This window comes from Haliotis rufescens, unplaced genomic scaffold, assembly GCF_023055435.1.
Source record: "Haliotis rufescens isolate VD_foot unplaced genomic scaffold, xgHalRufe1.0.p SCAF_86, whole genome shotgun sequence".
Lineage (NCBI taxonomy): Eukaryota > Metazoa > Mollusca > Gastropoda > Lepetellida > Haliotidae > Haliotis > Haliotis rufescens.
Window position 1 is genome coordinate 198,320 of NW_025964379.1, and position 21,683 is coordinate 220,002.

Below are 21,683 nucleotides of genomic sequence, written 5' to 3' on the forward strand. Positions count from 1 at the left end.
CACTGGATTGTCTGGTCCAGATTCGATTATTTACAGACCGCCGTCATATACCTGTAATATTGCTGAGTGCGGCGTTAAACAGCAAACCAACCAACCAACCAACCAACCAACTCTCACTGATCAGTGGAACAAGAGTCCAGCTGACATTGGTCGACCCATCACAAGAATGCCTTGTGCATGTCTGGCCAACAGAAGTGGTATTACCCGGTAATAGTGATGTTTCTTATTTGAATCCAAGACCTCTTTAACGACCTAGAGCGCCACCATCTCATCACACCAACCATTAGAACACATACGATCTGATCGCCTACTCCACAGCAGATATGATGACATCATTTCAATTTGCCAAACCATGTACAACTAGTTGATAAAAACATGTCTTGATGATTCCCACTACCTGCTACATGTATGGAACATCGTAGTGAATATACATAAATCAAATTCATAAATCTTTCTGGGATATCTTTTTGACATTATTGGTAATAATGCGTCAAGAAAAATGATACATTGATGCTATTTTGCACCAAATCATGTTCAACCTTAAACGTTTTTGCGAACACCTTGTGTCATCACAAAGATTCAGTGATAGTTTTCAACACTCTTTTGCCTTTTACGCCAAATGAAATCTGTTTCGGCACATGAGTGCCACTGATTGTACTTTTGCAATGACGTTTTATTAATGTTGTTCTAATCAATTTAAATTTAATTAGAGTCAGGATAATAATATGCGTTCACTTTTATTATCCAGTGTCTATTGTACAGATGCTAGCTGGCGACGACAACTCCGGGTCAGACCATCCATGTGATTTTGTGTGTTTCTAATTTTCATGCCCAACTCAAGATGAAGTCGGCTTGCGGAAGCAAATTTATCCGACTGTGCACAAACCGTTCTCAAGTTGATCGATACGGTGATATTATCACGTATGACGATTCGTGTATCGCTGCAGGGTGTTTAAAGCCGTCACAGTGCAGGCGTTGTACGACAAGAAAAGACACCAAACAATAGGCAAGATCACTCCTCTTCTTTGAACATTCAATAAACTACAATGCCGTGTTTTATGAAAAGTAAAATTCTTTTTTTTCTTCAGGGTGAGATGACATTTAAGCAAGCATTCGATTGGTTGAATATGACACTTATCTTTCTGAAACGACATCATATGTTGGCCATATAAATCATCAGATCGTGTTTAATGTATGCAGTGTTTTGAATGTAAATATTGAGATGTATTTTTTCCATAACGACTTTTCCGATTTTATCCAAATTGGGTGCAATTCCGTATATTCAATAGAGGTTGTCAAATAACTTTGGATCTTACATGTGTGTCAAAAGCCCAGTGGTTTGGCAGCCATATCGTTGGTTGGTTGATGGTTGTTTAACGCCGCACTCAGCAATATTCCAGCTAAATGACGGCGGTCTGTAAATAATTGAGCCTGGACCAGACAATCCAGTGATTAATATCATGAAGATCTAACCGCGCAATTGGGATCGATGACATGCATCAAGCAAGTCAGCGAGTCTGACCATCCTATCCCGTTAGTCGCCTCCTACGACAAGCATAGTTGCCTCTACGGCACGCATGGGTTGCTGAAAACATATTCTACCCTGGATCTTCACGGGTCTGCAGCCATATCGAATAGAAGGCTTGCATTTGGTATGCAATCAAAGTGTACTTGGCCGAGAAAGTCTTATAAAAATGGACAAAACACAAAGCAAAAGGCATTATTCTTACCTTTCAGGAATATTCTATAAACTGTCGCGCCGATTTTGTATGATTTTGCATTTTAATTTTTTTTTTAATACCGTCGGGAGATGAGAAACACTATATCATTTAGATGGCCTGACACTAATCTCCACTAATCATAGGCAAAGTCTAAATAAACTTATATATAACATTAAGGCGATAGAAGAAGAGAATTTGAATCAGATGTCTTATGCGCAGCATCTAGAAGGATGGATGGAGGAGGGTTTGTTTTGTAAATATTCACTTTATTTTTTCAAGGAACCTCGATATGTTTGCCCTCATGGGTCATAAATACTTGTTATACCCCAACTCGATCAGATAGAATCTGACCGGATGAGGCATAATTTAAGTAGTTTCCAAAAAATCCCTAACGTTGCCGAGCAAAATTATCACTGATCCCCGCTTCAGTTGGTGGTATAAGTATTCCATCTTACCCTGCCTGGCGATTAGATAGAATCGGCACAAAGATCTAAAACAAGGACTGGTCGGCTCGGAGTCAGTACGCTGTGTCTGAGTGTTCAAGTTCAAGAGGTTTTAGTGGGGTATTCATGTTAACTGCAGCATGTTTTTTTTAGTGGGCTTGCACGAAATAGACGACATTAGTCCGAGCTAGTGCAAGTTGCCCCCCCCCCCCCCCCCCCCCCCCCCCCCGCACTGCCACTTCACCCACATTACACACACACACTTGCATGCACGGTAGATAAGTGTAATAATCTTGAACGCGACGTAAAGTCCCATGTCATCTCACCTCACCTCTGTCACATTACACAAGACACTTGGTAATGTCAACTGGTTTATTGAAGTTTGCCTGCAACCAACGCCACGGACGTCACGTGCCCTCCATTACCTGCAAATGTCATGGCAACGGTGTTTGATGACCGGACATGACCTTCCGGTACCCAGAATTCCCACATCTGCCATTGTGTCTTAGCTTCGTCTTTATCAGCGTCATACAGCATGAATGTGGATGGCAGCTTGTACCCGTTGAACATGATGCTGAGGGGTTTGCCATTGGTGTTCTTGGTCCGACTCACTCCAACTCTCAACAACGCGGAATTGTAGCCAGAGCTTGGCACACTGATGGTAGTCTCTGCATGGCCGTTGCTGATGGGGATTATCATCTCCTTACCGTAGTAGGTGTTTTCATTGTTGGTACGCATGCTTCCAAAGTTGTAGCTTGTTTTAAACTTGTATAAGCAGGTAGACTCCCCAGGGAGACTAACCTTGCCGCTGGTGGAAAAGTGTACGTTAGAGTGCATTGCAGGGTTACCGTTCTCGTACTGAATACACGTCGATTCGCCAGAGGTAGGATTAATCCACCCGTTCTTAAAGTCCAGCTTGACATTCTGTGTTGAGGTGCCGTAGTTGTGGAGAAGAATCGACATCTCTTTGTTGTTTGGGTCCGCTAGAGCCAGAGAGGCAACTAACCTCTCCCATCCGGAGTATTCGCTGGTTACCCTAAGGAACTTCTGATTATTATACAAATATTTCCAGAACTTGAAGAATTTGGTCATTTGAGTCTCTTGACCATTCCCTGTAAACAAGGACCAGTTGAGGCTGGTGTGGCCGGGGTATTGTTCATTGGACAACATAAATACAATGGCCCTGTCTATAAACTCTCTGAGGTTAAGGTAGGTGAACATATGACCGTTGGGTTGGTATATAGTTGCAAAGTCTATCAAACCACTAGGGGACCATTGATCCATTCCCATAACTCGATCCCTTCCAAACTCACTGATGATGATAGGAACGTTTTTACCCTTCTTGATATGTGAATAATTTTCTATCATATCAATAGCAGCAACTAGTCGAGCTTCGTTGAACCCGGTGAAGCGGTGATTGCCACCCGAAACACGCAGATCATTGTAGGCATGGAAGGAAAAGAAGTCCAAATGATCCAAAGACATGTCTAGAAATCCGGCTGCTTTCTTCCACAAGCGGAAATTGTCCATATCGCCCATTTCCAGGCTGTATCCAGAATATGTGGGCCCACCAACCTTCATTCCAAAGCGTGACTTCAGCTTTTGGGCGACAATTCGATGGAAGTCAACAACAGTCTGGTCAGACAGGAACTGCCAGTGAGCGTTGGGTTCGTTGATGACTTCAAATATATTGGGGATGTGGCCACCTGTATAGTCCTTGGCACTCTGAACCATAAGCGACACAAACTCTGCTGCAGCGTCAAGGTTGTTGGGGAACTGCCCTTGGTGTTGAGACGTGTCCATCCATTTCGGCCAGTGCGTACCTTGTTGAAACATTAGTCCAACAACATTGTAAAGATATGCTATATTTGTTTCATTTGTCTTATATTAATACCCATCAGTTGGTTGGTTGGTTGGTGGGTTTGCTGTTTACGCCGCACTCGGCAATATTCCCGCTATATGACGGCGGTCTGTTAATAATCGAGTCTGGACCAGACAACCCAGTGATTAACATCATGAGCATCGATCCACGCAATTGGGATCGATGACATGCATCAACCAAGTCAGCGAACCTAACACCCGATCCCGTTAGTCGCCTTTTACGACAAGCATAGTCGCCTTTTACGGCAAACATGGGTTGCTGAAGACCTGTTCTACCCCGGAATCTTAACGGGTCCATACCTATCAGTAGTATCAGACTTTGTTATAGGGTTAGACAAATATAATGATTTTTTTCCAATGATTGAGATGGGTTGTGTTTTGTTTTAAATGGTAGACAAAACTTCTTTTTAGTTTGCTTGTGTGTGAAACAATCATTGATATATGCTTTTAGTTTGTCAACCACAAGAGTAAACATCTACGACCTGTGACATATTAAGGTATATCGATAATACTGAGAACAAATATTTTTTCGAAGCAGCCTTGGCTTCAAATACATTGGTACTTCACATATCAGGATGGCCAAAACCTGCAAGGAAGCAAGTTAATGTATGTCATCTACTTGCAGACAACCACGCCCCTAATATGATGGATACAAACAAAAACATGACTAATGTGCCGATTAAGTTTCCAACTTACCACTAATTTCCCAGACCAAGTTATCAATATCGCTGCCGTACCCATTCCGTTGTCCCATGTATGTTTTCCATATCTTCGATTGCAATGCATGGTCCTGGGCGTAGTTCGGATTTGGGTAGCCATGGTGACTTGGATTCTCGGACCACTAGTTAACGTGAAAGTAAATAAAGTTCTTAAAAGTCCTTAATTTACAATATTTAATATTTAACATTGATTTTGTCTTTCACACATCGCACGTGCAATTTCACAACTGATAAGCATTTTCTTTCTCGCAAGATACAATTTTAGACTCCAAATCTAATAAATCAAATCAAATAAATCCAAATTTATCGGCGAAGTCAGCATACGTTGTTCATTTTGAGAACCACTAAACATCGGAACAGCCCCTAAGATTGCTTCTGGAAGTGGGTCAGAACACTTGAAAGGGCTTTAAGATTGCACAGATAAGAGTCTACAGGACATTTGTTTTTACACATTCTTGCTGACAATGCATTGCTATTCATGTACATATGTCTATGTGAGTGAGTGAGTGAGTGAGTGAGTATGGTTTTACGCCGCTTTTAGCAATATTCCAGCAATATCACGGCGGGGGACACCAGAAATGGGCATTGTACCCATGTCGGGAATCGAACCCGGGTCTTCGGCGTGACGAGCGAACGCTTTAACCACTAGGCTACCCGACCGCCCTACATGTCTATGTGGTAAATGAGACCACTATGAACACCGCGATACGAACTTCATGGAGTTTTGGAATCCTACATAAAAGAAGAGTGAGTGAGTGAGTTAAAGTTTAATTTCACTTCGGCAATATAAAAACAGGCTATAGATCACCACGGTAGGGTCCATGGGGTACTTTTGCTTCCTGCATGGACCCACATCAAAGAAGAATAAATGTCTACATGTCTTCAGATTTATTAGATTCAACTAAAGTTGATAGTACCGACGCAGTTTGGGCACATGTCTCCCTCACAGTTGTCTTTACACTGGTCTTAACAAGTTCTGTTATCAACCCCCCCCCCCCCATTAATCTGTTCTGCTTATTTATAATGATTATGTAATTTTAGGCCTTGATAGTGGGAAAAGTAGGTCAGCCATGCATTGGATGACAGCTGTCTGGAACAGAATTGGTGAGTTCCAGTAATGTATATTCTGTTTCAGTGTGTGCATTCTACCAATGAAAACATGGCACACATACTTAACCTACACCCAAAGATATTAGGGGCGGTCGGGTAGCCAAGTGGTTAAAGCGTTCGCTCGTCACGCCGAAGATCCGGGTTCGACGTGATGTTGCTGGAATATTACTAAAAGCGGCGTAAAACCATACTCACTCACTCAAAGATATTAACCGGATCCTGTACTCTTTTTGCCCATTATTTAGTATACGATTCGACAGCATCCATAATAATTTTAAGGTTGTGTAGCTGGCCGATATTTGAATACCTGACGAAGGTCGATATTGTCAAAGATAGAGACATCACCTGCAACTTTATTATGCCTCAAAGCGAGATTGACTAGTCAGAGAGCAGCACTACTGACCCCCACATGAGCCCGTAAACCGTCAGTAAAAATCAAAAATCCAATCCACAATATCATTAATTGTGATGAGCAAAGACATTTTTTATTAAAGAAACCACGTTCGTGACTTTATTATTAAAAAAAAAAAAAGGTCACCGACTTACAAATAGCATCGTCATAGAATATACTGTATGATGACGTCACAAACAAGAAACGTGACGCCAATGACGTCACATAGCAATGGAATAGATAGCAGCCCGTCGTTTAGGGAAAGCGGACAGCTATCAAGTTTCAGTGGCCCGTAGATTTCTGTTAACATGCGGGCATTTGTATGATACTTCTATCCATTTTAGCTATAGTACTTCAACAATATCGAACAGGGCTCACGCCACGCCCAATATTTTCCTGCTAACCTAACATGACACCGTATACGGCATCTAAAGACACCACAACTAATAATATGACCAACACTAGTCATACCACACACACACACGCACACACACACTCACACGCACGCACACACACACACACACACACACACACACACTCACACACGCACGCACGCACACACACACTCACACACACGCGCACGCACGCACACACACTCACACACACACGCGCACGCACGCACACACACACACACGCGTGCACGCACGCACACATAGACGCGCACGCACGCACGCACACACACACACACGCACGCACGCACACACTCACACACGCACGCACACACACACACGCACGCACGCACACACACACTCACACGCACACACTCACTCACTCACACACGCTCACACACGCACGCACACACACACGCACACACACACGCACGCACGCACACACACTCACACGCACACACTCACACACACGTACTCACACACACACGCACGCACGCACACACACTCACACACTCACACACACGCACGCACACACACTCACACGCACACACGCACACACACACGCGCACACACTCACTCACACACGCACACACACACACACACACACACACACACCCCCCCACACACACACACACACCCCCCCCCCCCCCCCCCACACACACACACACACACACACACACACACTGGTAACACGTAGTAGTCTAATATAATTACTGAAGCTTGGCGGATGGATGCACTTACATTTTCAAAGAAATGGTCATTCAGATCTCTGTTCAGCCAACGTCCAGATGGAGTTCCAAGAGTCATACAATGGGAGATCAGATTGAATCGGTCCAGCCCATTATGCTTGTTCCATCTGTCAGATTCGTAATGAACTCGTCCGCCCTGGGAAAGCCATTGGTTGTAGATTGTGACAGTCGTGTCGGAAAGGACGGTGTGTCCCAGCAACAGGATGTGCACTGCCAGTCCCGGGGATAACATTGTCAGAATTCTAATAGTTCTATATCAGACCTATTTATATACTGCAATATTTATGTGAAAACGACCACATGTTAGCCTGTCCCAACACATGGTTAAATGTTATCACGGATTGCAAGTTGTTTTATGCCACTGAGATAACATGCAGCTTATTTGACCCATTATAATGAGTGAGTGAGTGAGATTGCACAGATAAGAGTCTACAGGACATTTGTTTTTACACATTCTTGCTGACAATGCATTGCTATTCATGTACATATGTCTATGTGAGTGAGTGAGTGAGTGAGTGAGTGAGTGAGTGAGTATGGTTTTACGCAGCTTTTAGCAATATTCCAGCAATATCACGGCGGGGGACACCAGAAATGGGCTTCACACATTGTACCCATGTCGGGAATCGAACCCGGGTCTTCCGCGTAACGAGCGAACGCTTTAACCACTAGGCTACCCGACCGCGACCCTTTTGTAATGACTCGGATTGGTGGAGAAAAGATATTGCTGTCAAAGTTAGATGACAAGATAAGCTTTATTTTGTTTACCATATTAGACATCCATATAGAGAGTGAGTGACTGTGAGTGAGTTGGGTTTAACGCCGCTTTTAACAGTATTCCAGTTATATCACGGCGTGTCAGCTTAATTTGGGAGGAAAACCCGATATGATGCAGGCCTCAGACGTTTACCACTTCGGTGAAACCCACGAGCACGGGTATAGTGCTGACAAACCTAGAAACAAAATCGGGGCGAACCGGGATTCGAACCCACAATCATAGGTTTCTGGCGTGCCCAAGGGACGCAACTCTGCACAGCGAATCGCGGCGCCTTGGACGACTGGGCCGCCCGTGCCCTATACAAACCTATGAACCTACATGTGTATCCTGCTCGAAAGGGGTGACTTAATGGACCGAGAGGTCAGGCCCGTTTATCACAAGGTTGATCGCGTGTCATCGTTCCCTGAGGGCGTGAATCGGTGCTCACAATATGTATCCAGACTATGTACAGACCGCCATGCGTCGTTACACAAACAAACAAACAAATAAACAAACACATGATTATGTTTCTTGAATTACTGATCTTAGAGGAAAATGCATATCCATGTGGTACCCCTTCATATGTTTAATAATGACTAGACACCTTCAGGTTATCTTTTCTGCTCATGAGAGATAGACCATCCTTGATTTTCAACCTATGTAATTGGATAACTTTGTTTGTTTGTTGTTTAACGCAGCACTCAGCAATATTTCAGCTATATGACGGCGGTCTGACATCATGAGCATTGATCTAAGCATAGTCGCCTTTTATGGCAAGCATGGGTTGTTGAAGACCAATTCTACCCCCTATCTTCACGGGTAACTAAAAACGTCCTTTGGATAGTAAGCAGGCTAGAATATGAAAATATGACTTCATAGTTTTTATCTATTTCGGTGAATAGTTAAATATTACTTCTCCCCATCAAGTTTGTCTCCAATCGATTACATAAACAGACAACACTATCGGATGGTGGCATAAGCAACGATTCAGGTCATTCTTGGCAGTTCTTGAGAAGTCGGCAGGTTAAGCAAAATTAGAAATTGCCGTCCATTTCGGATAGCACTTCTGGTTGGTTGGTTGGTTTGTTGTTTAACGCCGCACTCAGCAATATAACAGCTATATGACGGTGGTCTGTAAATAATTGAGTCTGGACCAGACAATCCAGTGATTGATATAATGAGCATCGATCCACGCAATTCGGATCGATGACATGCATCAACCAAGTCAGCGAGTCTGACCACCCGATCCCGTTAGTCGCCTTTTACGACAAGCGTAGTTACCTTTTACGGCAAGCTGGGTTGCTGAAGACCTATTCTACCCCGGATCTTCACGGGTCTGGCACTTACGGCATGAAATATGCACTAACGAAAAGGCTCAAAGTCGGAGTCTATATCTGTATTTATGATGAAGCTGAGTTGAGTGGGGACCATGGACACGTGCCCTGCCGTGTGGTTTATTCGTATCTTCTTGATAAGGGCACACGAAGCTTATCTGTGAACCCTGAAAAGACTGACAAGTCGTGACAACAGCTACACCTTGTATGTCAATATGTGTAACTCTGCATGCAACTCACATGCTATCAAATATTCGGTACATGTAGAAGGGGGGGGGGGGGTGTGTGTGTGTGTGTGTGTGTGTGTGTGTGTGTGTGTGTGTGTGTGTGTGTGTGTGTGTGTGTGTAATAATACCGCCAATGGAAGTACTCCTTTTTGGAATTCAATATATAAATACTACTCAAGAGAAGTTAAACAACACCCTATTCGTCGACATTACTTTATTAAACATGTAAAAAGGCCCACAGTACATTACGTTCAATTTAAGACGGAAACAAGTCGTGACAACAGCTACACCTTGTATGTCAAAATGTGTAACTCACATGCTATCACGTATTCGGTACATGTAGAAGGTGGGTGTGTGTTTGTGTAATAATACCGATAATGGAAGTACTCAGTTTTGGAATTTAATACATAAATACTACTGAAAAGAAGTGAAACAACACCCTATTCGTTCCCATTACTTTAACAAATATGTAAAAAGGCCACAGTACATTACGTTCAAATTAAGACGAAAACGCTAAAATATGTGCACCCTAATATATATGTAGTACAGGTAATAAGCATAATATTAGTTCTTAAAGGAACTCTTACGAAATATACGATACAATTATAAAAATAGCTTAAATAGGAGGGGGTACGGTTGGCCCAGTCGCCTCAATTCGCTGTGCAGAGTTATGTCCCTTGGACCCTTGATGGTGGGTTTGAATCCCGGGTCACCCCGATTATTTTTCTAGGTTTGCAGTGCACAATACCCACCAAAGATGAAAACGTCTGAGACCTGCATCACTTCGGGCTCCCACATTAAACTGTGACGCCGTAATATAACTGGAATACTGTTAAAGGCGGCGTCTGCTATATTCGGAGCACATATATGCTTACTCCTTCGCCAGGTGAAGTTATTACGTAGCTATGATAACTGCAGTGTAGGCTTCCATTGTCTATTGCTAATCAACTATCAGCGCCAATCATCTGTTGGCTTCCTTTGTCAGCTGGTTCCCTTTGTTATTTTCCACCTTTTGTTATCGTATAAATTTTGTTGTCCTTCTCGTGGTTGCCGCAGGTCACGTGTCTCAAAGACAAACAACCACTTTTTGTGAGACCTCGTCGGACGCGAACTAGCGACATTTGCATCGTCAACCCGACAGGTAACAGACTGAGCTACGTCCTTCCACACTGTGAAACCGGACTCTGTACCCTTTGTTTTTTTTTTCACCCTTTGTTATATTATTAATTTTGTTGTCCTTACATGTACATAGATATGCTCTCTGCCTCATGGCATTCCTGATGAAGGAGTAAGCATATAGTCCGAAACGTTGTTTTCTTCAAAATAAAGAAGTATACATCCATATATTCTCTTCCTTATGTGCAACACTTCTAAATGCCATTCAAAAATTCAGAGTATATTACTTATCTATGATCACATTAGTGTTGGCTTCCACTGTCAGTTGCTAATCACCTATCAGGGCCAATCATCTGTTTCTTATCAGCTGAATATTCTCATATGTTTGGGAAGCAAATGTATTATGCGAGCGTGATGTATGTAATATGTATTCCTATTATATAATATTTACCATACGGAGAGACAAGAACGTAATCATTTCTTTATGTTAACATTAACGTGCCGAAAATGAATGAATGATATACATATCGATATTCACTTCAGTAACGTTGGAAAGCGCGTAGCAATATAAAAAAAACACACCTGTGTGGACCGCCTTATTTATGAAATAGTGTCAACTAAGTTGCTATATTTCGACCAAGTTTGTTGGCATAATCACTCCCACATCGGGAAACCGCTATCTAATGGCCAAGGGAATGCACTTTTGTAAGCTAGAAAACACCACATCGTTGTACAGAGCTTACTAAAAGGAGGACCTGCCAAGTGGCTTAATTGTCATGTCTATCTGATCGAAATACCAAGTTTATTGGATTTGTTTATCACAGCAATAACACTAACCATTTTATGATAAATCTATTCCTGATGGCTTCAGTATATTGTATCTTTCACCCCACTAACATACTTATTTGTTTCCTCTAACAACCTATCACCTGCTCCTCTCATATCATACCTCATATGTGATTTGAATCAAAACAAACAAAATATTTGTTAGGGGAATTTTATCTACTGAAGTTTTCCAGCAACAAGTGCGACGGATGTCACGTGGCCACCGTTCCCATCAAAGGTCATGCTGACGGTGTTTGTTGTTTTCATCTGTGATGCAGGGACCATGAACACCCACACGTTCCATTTTGTTTGCCCTTCCGTCTTCATAGCATCAAACAGCATGTAGCTTGTAGACAGCGCGTGGCCATTGAAAACAACACTACGAGGTTTTGCATTGGCATTCTTGTCTCGGCTAGCTCCCACTCTAAGATAAGATGTATGGTAGCCAGAGCTGGGAAGATGGATGGTGGTCTGCGCATGTCCGTTGCTGATGGGGATGAGCATGTCCTTGCCATAGTATGTGATCTCGTTGTACGTGCTTATTCCGTTAAAGTTGTAGTTGGTTTTAAACTTGTAGAAGCAGGTTGAGGATCCGGGGAGACCAACGGTGCCATGAAGCTTGGACCTGTCGAAATGGTAATCAGCATTCATAGTTGGTTTATCATTTGCGAACAGAACGCATGTTTCTACACCCGTAGAGGGGTTGATCCAACTGTTTGGAAAATCAAGTTTTACATTCTCAAATTTGCTGCCATAGTTGTGCAGAAGAACTACCATCTCTTTAGTGTGAGGGTTTGCAAGGGCAAGTGGTGCAACTATTCGCTCCTGTCCATTGTATTCACTTTGAACTCGGAGAAACCTTTGATCATAAACAAAGTTTTTCCAAAACAGGAAGAATTTGGTCGTTTCAAGGGGATGACCATCCATGGTAAATAAGGAATAACGAAGGGAAGTATGACCCGGGTATTGCTCGTTTGAGAGGAAAAAGATTGTAACTCGGTCGATAAACTCTCTCATGTTAAGGAACGAAAACATGAAGCCGTTTGGTTGATAAACGGTTTGAAAGTCTGTCAGTCCATTTTCAAAATCGGGGTCAACTCCGAACATGTTACCTAATCCAAATTCAGTGTTAACTAACTGAACATTTTTTCCTTTCTTTTGATGAGAGTAATTCTCCACCATGTCAATAGAAGCAAACAGACGAGCCTCGTTGATGCCAAAGTAACTGTGACTTCCACCCGATATACGCAGATAGTTGTAGGAGTGGAAAGAGAAAAAGTCCAAGTGATCAAGAGACATGTCCAGAAACTTAGCAGTTTTCTTCCAGAAGGCGAAGTTATTTTCATCTGCTCGTCGTAAGGCCATGCTAGTGTACGATGGTCCCGCAATTTTCATTCCAAATCTTGACTTCAGCTTGTCGGCGACGGCCCTGTGGAAATCTACATTCGTTTGTGGGTCAATTATCTTTTCAATCCAATCAGGTTCATTGATGACTTCAAACATGTAGGGAAGTCGCCCGCCTGAGTAGTCCTTGGCACTCTGAACCATCAGCGACACAAATTCTGATGCAGCGTCAACGTTGTTGGGGAATTTACCTTGATGATGAGACTTATCTATCCAGCTGGGCCAGTGCTGACCTGTAAAGGAGGAACATAAACAATAAGATAATAACTCAAACATACTCCTCCATGTTTGACTAGTATGTGTGTGGATAGATGAAGGTGTAGACATTTAACACTGTTTGGGGGAATAACAGATTGTAGGTATTTTGATGACAGGGTTATGAGGAGCGAAATCGGATTCGACATCTGTTTTGTCATCAGGTAACTTTAAAAAAGCTACAGTGCTCTTTTTACATCTTCTTGTAACTTATGACTTAATGATACCTTCTATGTTCCAGACCATGTTGTCAATGTTGTTCCCATATTCTTTCAATTGTTGCATATACCAATTCCATGTCTTTGACTGGAGTGCATGGTCCTGGAGATAGGTAGGGTCTGGGTAACCATGGTGACTCTGGCTTTGCGGCCACTGAATAAAACAAAATAAGATTGTATGGATGTGCAAGTTTTTTTAATGAGGAAGAAGAAATACTTGCATAACGTCTGTGTTAGGATTAAAGGAACATAATTTTTTCAACGACAGTATTGTCGCAACAAACATTTATTTAAAAAGGATATTCATTATGAGATTAACAAATAGAGTATCATTTTGTGATACATATAGGTAGCTGAACTGCAGTACTAACCTGCATATGTAATATTGAACAATACAAGTATACCACCTTGATGAAGATTCAAACATACCTTATTTGATACTTTTGATAGAACTCGTTTGTGCTATATGTGCTTTATGTAAGACTATCAGACTTTGCAGACACAGCTCAACACCAAATAGTTATTTATGTTTCTATTCTAAAAATACCTACATCGATTGTATGACTATGCAAGAACATGTTCCATCACCTAACCCATAGTCCTGTGATTCATCATTTGTGTTTAAGTGTATTCCTTGCATAACTTTTCTTTCAAATGAACATTGTGAAAAACACCCCATGCTCTACCCACTCACTTTATATGTCCTCTGGTGAGAAATATAGAGTTCTTTATTTCAAAACATTTATACTTTGAAATAGTCGTGCAGTGATACATGACAGATCTGACCTGTGAAGATCCAGGGTAGTATAGGTCTTCAGCAACCCATGCAGGCTGCAAAAGGCGACACTGCTTGTCGTAAGAGGCGACTAAAGGGATCGGGCGGTCAGTCTCACTGTCTTGGTTAATGCATGTCATTGATCCCGATTGCGTGGATCGATGCTCATGATAGTAATCACTGGATTGTCAGGTCCAGACTCGATTATTAACAGACCGCCGTCATATAGCTGTAATATTGCTGAGTGCGGCGTTAAACAACAAACAAAACCAAACCAAACCAAAACATGACTGACCTAATATGTTATTGCACCTGTTACCATGTTTCAATGAGCCCAGGTATAGGCTTTACGGATCAAGGGTGGTAGTTGATGTGGATTTTGGCCAAGTGGCCCCACAGAGCGAGTTTCCGTTTTTTAAATCTTTGTGCTACTAGGTAGCAATTGAATTCTACTGGTTCTATCTATATGAACATGGGACCTTGCAAATTTGCAGCAAAGGAACGCATTTAAAAACTGGCATCTAGACGAAAGTATGAGAAATGATATTCAGATAGATCAATCAACACACTCCAGATGTCTCATTCACTGTTTGTTGGAACACGACTCTTTACAATATACCCATCAAAGCATGGTTTCTGCAGGCATACTCAGATATTGAAATCATTGATGAATCATATCAATTCCTAAAATCTTTTCTTCATGAAAGAAGCGTTTTACTTCATACGTACATTTGGAAAGAGACTCAGGTCTCTGTTCACCCAACGACCGGGAGCCGCTCCAATAGATTTAATCTTTGGAATAAGGTTCAATTGCGTGAGGCCATTAATTTTGTTCCATCTTTGAACTTCATAATGGACACGTCCACCCTGGGCGAGCCACTCGTTGTAGATTGTGACGGTTGTGTCAGAGAACGCCGTTCCCAACAGCAGCAAGGTGCACAGAACCAGTGGTAACATCCTGCACTGGAATTATCATCCTTCTGTTAACCAACGTGGACTTTTAAATGTTTGAATCAAAGCTGTAATCTGCATGTGAAAGGAACATTTGGCAGCTGTCAGGTGACCGAGAAAACATATTTGATATATGAGTAAACAAAGTTAATGATAAGGAAATGTCTGTCAGACTCAAGAGAGTTCCTCTCTGCGTTTCTGAAGTACTCAAACGTCAAGCATTTGGCAATCTGAAAGTTAAATGCTTACTTTGTTCCCACTTGTAGAAGATGTGATGAATACATCATTACCATGATATAAAAATGTCATGTCATGAGGGTCATACTGTATTCCCGTGAATATCCGGGGTAGAATACGTCTTCAGCAACCCACGCTTGCCGTAAAAGGCGACTATGCTTGTCGTAAGAGGCGACAAACGGGATCGGGTGGTCAAGCTCGCTGACTTGGTTGATGTATGTCATCGATCCCAATTGCGTGGATCGATGTTCATAATCCAGACTCGATTATTTACAGACTGCCGTCATTTATCTGGAATATTGCTGAGTGCGGCGTTAAACAACAAACCATACAGTGCAATGCCATCGTTCTCATTCTCTCACTTATATGCTATACTTTTTGCCTGGGCCCAACTTGATTAAAGGCTGCTGTAAAGTTGGGATGTAATGATTTTTATTAAAAGATGATGTACTTACATATCCAATTTTTTTCTTGCAAAACAGAAGCACATGTACGACAGCAAAGCTACGTTTCACTGAATTTCGTACAGTTAAAAATGACAGACACATAAAAAGATATCAGTGTTCAGGTGTCATACAGCAGTAATGACATCAAAGGTGGATGGGATCGCAGAACTCTCAACCAGATATGTTTGACATGGAGAGAGTATGTGAATTATCACTTATCGTTAAGAAATAAACGACATGTTTATCGTACAATAAAACACTGCAGGAAGAATAAACCACGAGGGGCGCATTTATGAGATCTCAGCCTCATTAAAGATGATGGTATTTACCCGTATTTAAATAATGATGACTCCCTCAAAAGAATCCGACCTCGGCAAAGTCGGACAGGTCCATTTTATGCACAGTTGGGTATTTTTCACAATACGCACGTCAGTTACCTCTTCCATTTCTTCCAATACCGATTGTCCTATCTCTCCCGCTTTTGGATGCGATCGTTCGACCATCTCGTTTATCTGCGTCCCCAACCTTCTTCTACCCATCCAATATACGACATCACCAAGTTGCGAGCGCATGTTCGAATCTCCAGAAATGACGACATGGCGGAACATTTTTTGTGTCGTGAAATAACGCTTCTTTCTTCATTGTTCTTTTCGACTTATCACGAAGCTGTCTCACGCATTGTATAAATGTAAACATCGTAGTACTGAGGACCATATATAATCAGTAATAAACAAAACATGTCCAAGCATCATCATAACATTCATCACCAGAGTACTTGGTTCCATAGGCATGATTTTGAAGAGATATTTAAGTGAATGTAAATTTAGTGAGTGGGTGGGTGTGGATGTGAAAGCACGTTGAGTTAAATTGAAACTAACTTGCTTGAAGGGAACATGTGGAAATTCAATATTTTTCTACTTCCGTTTCTCATTAACGAACCAATCTAATAGAAGTAGGGAGAACTCATTGGGTCATATGAAACCATAAGTTACAAAGGTGACGAGATAGAATCCCGTCAGTATTTTCTCCACCACAATGCTTGTACACTATTCACCCTTGAAGGTGGCCTGTGGGAACTACAGTCATCAATATTATTCTCCTTCCGTTTCTCATTTACGAACAAATGTAATAGATGTAGGGGGACATTACTGATTCGAATGAAAATTAAGTTTTAAATGTTACAAGATCGAATCCCGTCAGTATTTTACCCTTCACCTGAAGACTTGAACACCCCTTTATTATATTAAGATAATATGATATGACCCAACAAATAATCTGATAACTTCTGCCATTCTAAAGGGACGACTCTGTGTAATAATATGTAGGTTTTAATATTTACACTTAAATGAAAGTGACAAAACCATTTTCATAATCCTACTGTAAAACGTCAATGCCAAAGAACAGTCTCGTTAATTCACCTGAATAAAAGGCAAAATGATGAAAATTATTTGAATATATATCATTGAAAATCAGCAGTCAGAGTTAATTGTACGATTCCAATCATATTATCAGAATGTGTTTATGAATCACTGTCAAACATGTTTTTAGAATAATGCTTTAACACAATTCAGTCGTTGAGGTAGGCGTACCTACAGAAACATGTATACGCTTTTCCGAAAACGAAGCTTATTTAACAGTACCCCAAAGTAATGATTTGTATGGCAATTCATAAAACAAAACAAACAAAGAAAGAGTAACTGTTGTAGGCTAACAAGATAAAGTTTTTGAAATGTCAGAATGTTATGCATATACCGTACCGCTCATGGCGTACATGGTCATGTCACAATGACGTCGAGTGAAGTACTGACACTAAATTACATTTAAATGTCTTATAAAACAGGCGTGATTTCCAATTGCAAAAGTTTCTTTCGTTGATATCTGAAAACTAAGCTTTCTGTTTCATGAGACTTGAAAACTTCCTGTATTGCAGATTGTGTAGAGTTTACCAAGTAAAGGTGATAATTTAATCGGTTTGAGCTATACCTTGATCCTAACAGACTAAAAGGATATAAATATAACCAGTCGAGATAGTTTTCCCTTATCTGAATATGTCAAGGACACTGTTATGATAGAGAAAGATTTTAATTTATTTAGAAGTTAAAACGTTTTGTAGATCTTATTAAGATATTATCTTAGTAACATATAAAACATATTTCATAGCAGTACGTTAATTTATAAACTAGCGATGGTACCAGGTATACGTGAAAGGTCACACACACATGCAAAGGCAAGTGACTGTTCACTTTAGGCAAAAGACGGAACGCATGATGCAACAACATTGCATCGGACATATTGTTGTATCACTGATGCATTACATGTGAAAATATCCTCCACATGTCTGCCATTGAACATTTTGGACGTTTTACAGAGGCCTTGAATGTTGTAACCTCAAACAACTTTTGAAATGTTCGTAGAGAGTGGATGTTCAAGTGTACCTCAACAGTTGTCGATGTAGACACCAAGGGCTGATGTTGTTGGACAATTCTAGTCGTAAAGGTAAAGGTGACAAAATGAAAGTTGCAGTCATCCCTGTTGTTAATTCGTATGCATAGAGCTAAATATGAAACAGATGTAGCTATTTCACCGGTCTCTTCTATTTCTAGTTCATGTAGGTAAATCAGCAAAAGGGATTTGGCTATCTGGCTATTATTGAACCACATTTGATCTTCGATATAACTGAAACTTAACTTGATTTTATTGGCCATATTCTCTTTTTTAGATTTTGCCAATCTTAGCAGAAATTCTGATTCACATAAAACAAGAAAAATGCCAGCAAGAAGAGGAACACAATGTGTGTCCATGGGGATGCCAACTTCCTGTCTAAATGTGTTATCCCAAAATTTCACAGATACCAATTTTTTCTTGAAGTCTAACATTTGAAATATTGTTTTTGCAATAAACTTGAGGACGACATTTGTTTTCTTTTTTGACAAATTGTTATAAACTTTATAAGACAGAGGCAACTATATCTATGGTCACCACGTTTAGTGACAAATGCCCCGTCGATCAAGGACTGAGGTTTTTCCTCACGTTTGCCGTGGAGGTAAGTGGTGTACAAAGTTGAGAGATTTAATTATGTGGCATGATTGAACTTAGTTCATTTCTGAGATTGCAAAAATACAAGGAAATCGTTTGAGTTGTTGAAAATATGCATGCTATTGATTCCACTGTCTGATTTAGAATAAGTAAATATATAGCAACTCGTGCTTTGATTTTCTTTAGAATTGTGGTTAATCCGTAGCACATGGATTTCGTAGGTACATTTGCTGGACTCATCAAAATGTCCTTGTTTGTACGGGTATTTATGGAGCTATGGACTCTGGTACGAAGAGGAATGGACATGTCCTCAGGTTTTAGAGTCAGATCAAAAGTTGATAGTAATGATGCATGGTTTTCACAGATTTCCTTCTCAATTAGCATACTGGCCTTATATGTGGAATTACTGCCAATGATAGTTCTCCCAAGCTTTTCTTATAAAAACAATATTAATGCAGTGATTCTGACATATTATGACTTTGTTATTTGAGACCTTTGCAGTAGAAACAACTACACACTTTTCACTTTTCATGTTGGGCAGCCAGATTTTTGATATATATATATCCTTTTCCTCAGTTTGTGCATTCTACCAATCACAACAAAACATAGGTTTCTTTGATATGGTACATTGCTTGTAGAGGTGTGATACGTATCTTAAAGGCGGGAAGAGCATAGCACAAAAGGAACATGGAAAGGTAAACTGTGATATCCCTTGAACTTTTCGATGTTATTGAAGTGTTTCGGATAAATGTAATCTTGGTAAGGAATTTCAGCAGGTTTACGACAATAGTCAAAGACCTAACTCGAGGGTAACGTGTGTTTTATCCAAAAAAGTTTAATGAGATGTGTGTTCAATAGCAAGCCACGAGTGTTGTAGGTTTCTTTTACATGATTCCATGTACATATATATATATATTCATCATACCATCTGTTAAAGTTTATCCTAAATACATAGTTAGCACACAAATTTGTGGTATCTCCAGATTATTTTTGTCTTTTTTTGAGGTTCAGATTGAAAACGAACCCTTTAAAGAGGGTTCAGATTGGTGTTCTAATGCGTGTCATACTCAAAATAAGCTTAGTAATCGAATATGAAATAGTGCTTTGCGTCAAATACGAGCTGACTGCTTGTTGTAAAATTAAACAAAACCAACAAGAGACAGGTTCCTGGCCACACAGTTTTACACTGGTGAGCTATTAACATATTTGTGGAGGTGTTGATTCCGGGTAAAGTCCCGAGCAGCTTATATAAGTAACATAGTAAGATACATATATCGGGTGGTCAGGCTCGGTGGCTTGTTTGATTCTCTTTCATCGAAAGTAAAATCAATTCTCATAAAATACTATTTTTTTTTTGGTGCAGACTTCTGTCCTTTATGAGGCGTTACGTAGATAACGATAAACCAGATCTTGTTGTCACAATCTGTTAGTGGATTTAGTAGCGATGGGGTAGCCTAGTGGGTAAAGCAGCTTCAAACTTACTGTATAATATACGCATGATCCAGTTCTTGGTGTCCCTACCTGGAAGTGGATGTAGTAGCGATGGGGTAGCCTAGTGGGTAAAGCAGCTTCAAACTTACTGTATAATATACGCATGATCCAGTTATTTGTGTCCCTACCTGGAAGTGGATGTAGTAGTGATGGGGTAGCCTAGTGGGTAAAGCAGCTTCAAACTTACTGTATAATATACGCATGATCCAGTTATTTGTGTCCCTACCTGGAAGTGGATGTAGTAGCGATGGGGTAGCCTAATGGGTAAAGCGTTCGCCAGTGAAGCCGAAGAATCTTAATCCATTCCCCAAATGGGCAAACCCATTTCTGGTGTCCAACGCGTGATATTGTTGAATAATGTTGAAAGCAGCGTAAGACAATACTCACTGATTTGTAGTGGATGCGATGTTGCAATAGCAGCTTCAAACTTACTGTATAACATACACATGATCCAGTTTTTGAACCAAATGTGACCTATTGACACGCTGTGTAAGAACTAAAGTATGTGTGATAATGTGGAACTCAACAGGTGTGAAGATTTTGAAGGTCATCAATTTTTTTACAAAAGACTATCAGAACGTTTCTAGGCTGTACAGAGTTACCGAAACAGTGCAACCGTAAGGTACAAACCACAACCATGACACCCGTATCAAAGACGTCACTATCGAATACTCCTTCATTGTTTGTTTCATTTCAGCCACTATCATACATGAATGTATACTTACTGCTGCCCGGCAGTTTAAGTGGATATGAGTTGGTCTATTAAACGCACTTCAAAGGAATGTTTTGCAAGCGTATGAAGTACAGAAAGGGAGTAACAATTATTCAGATAACAAACATTCTGGTAATATATGAAGATGATAGCAACTTTCAACACGGAGGCATCACCATGATTCAAAATCTTGATGAATATACATTTCGTCAGGTGTACATGGCAAAGCATGTAGGAAGAAATATATAGATATACGTTCTGTATAATTCCTACACAATCGTTTCCCATATGTAAACAAAAGTCGTCTTTAGAAGACCATATCGTATACACCTTTTCGTGTATGTCCCCTGGTAGAATTTAGTAATCTATCAACCATGTGATAACCTCTATATACGTTCTGTATAACTCCTACACAACCGTTTCCCATATGTAAACAAAAGTCGTCTTCAGAAGACCATATCGTATACACCTTTTCGTGTGTGTCCCCTGGTAGAATTTA

At 40.8% G+C, this 21,683-nt stretch overlaps 2 protein-coding genes across 2 annotated transcripts; both read right to left on the reverse strand.

Annotated features, from left to right (window-relative positions):
- Positions 1-2,528: 2,528 nt before the first annotated feature.
- LOC124123924 (beta-porphyranase A-like) lies at positions 2,529-7,635 on the reverse strand. Its single transcript, XM_046487128.2, has 3 exons — positions 7,396-7,635; positions 4,742-4,886; positions 2,529-3,987 (listed from the first exon to the last, which is right to left on the reverse strand). The coding sequence occupies exons 1-3, from the start codon at positions 7,633-7,635 to the stop codon at positions 2,537-2,539; spliced, it is 1,836 nt and encodes a 611-aa protein (XP_046343084.2). The 3' UTR covers positions 2,529-2,536.
- Positions 7,636-11,817: 4,182 nt separating this feature from the next.
- On the reverse strand, positions 11,818-15,324 carry LOC124115217. The gene is made up of 3 exons (XM_046476129.2): positions 15,041-15,324; positions 13,546-13,690; positions 11,818-13,296 (listed from the first exon to the last, which is right to left on the reverse strand). The coding sequence occupies exons 1-3, from the start codon at positions 15,266-15,268 to the stop codon at positions 11,837-11,839; spliced, it is 1,833 nt and encodes a 610-aa protein (XP_046332085.1). The 5' UTR covers positions 15,269-15,324; the 3' UTR covers positions 11,818-11,836.
- Between the last annotated feature and the right edge of the window lie 6,359 nt (positions 15,325-21,683).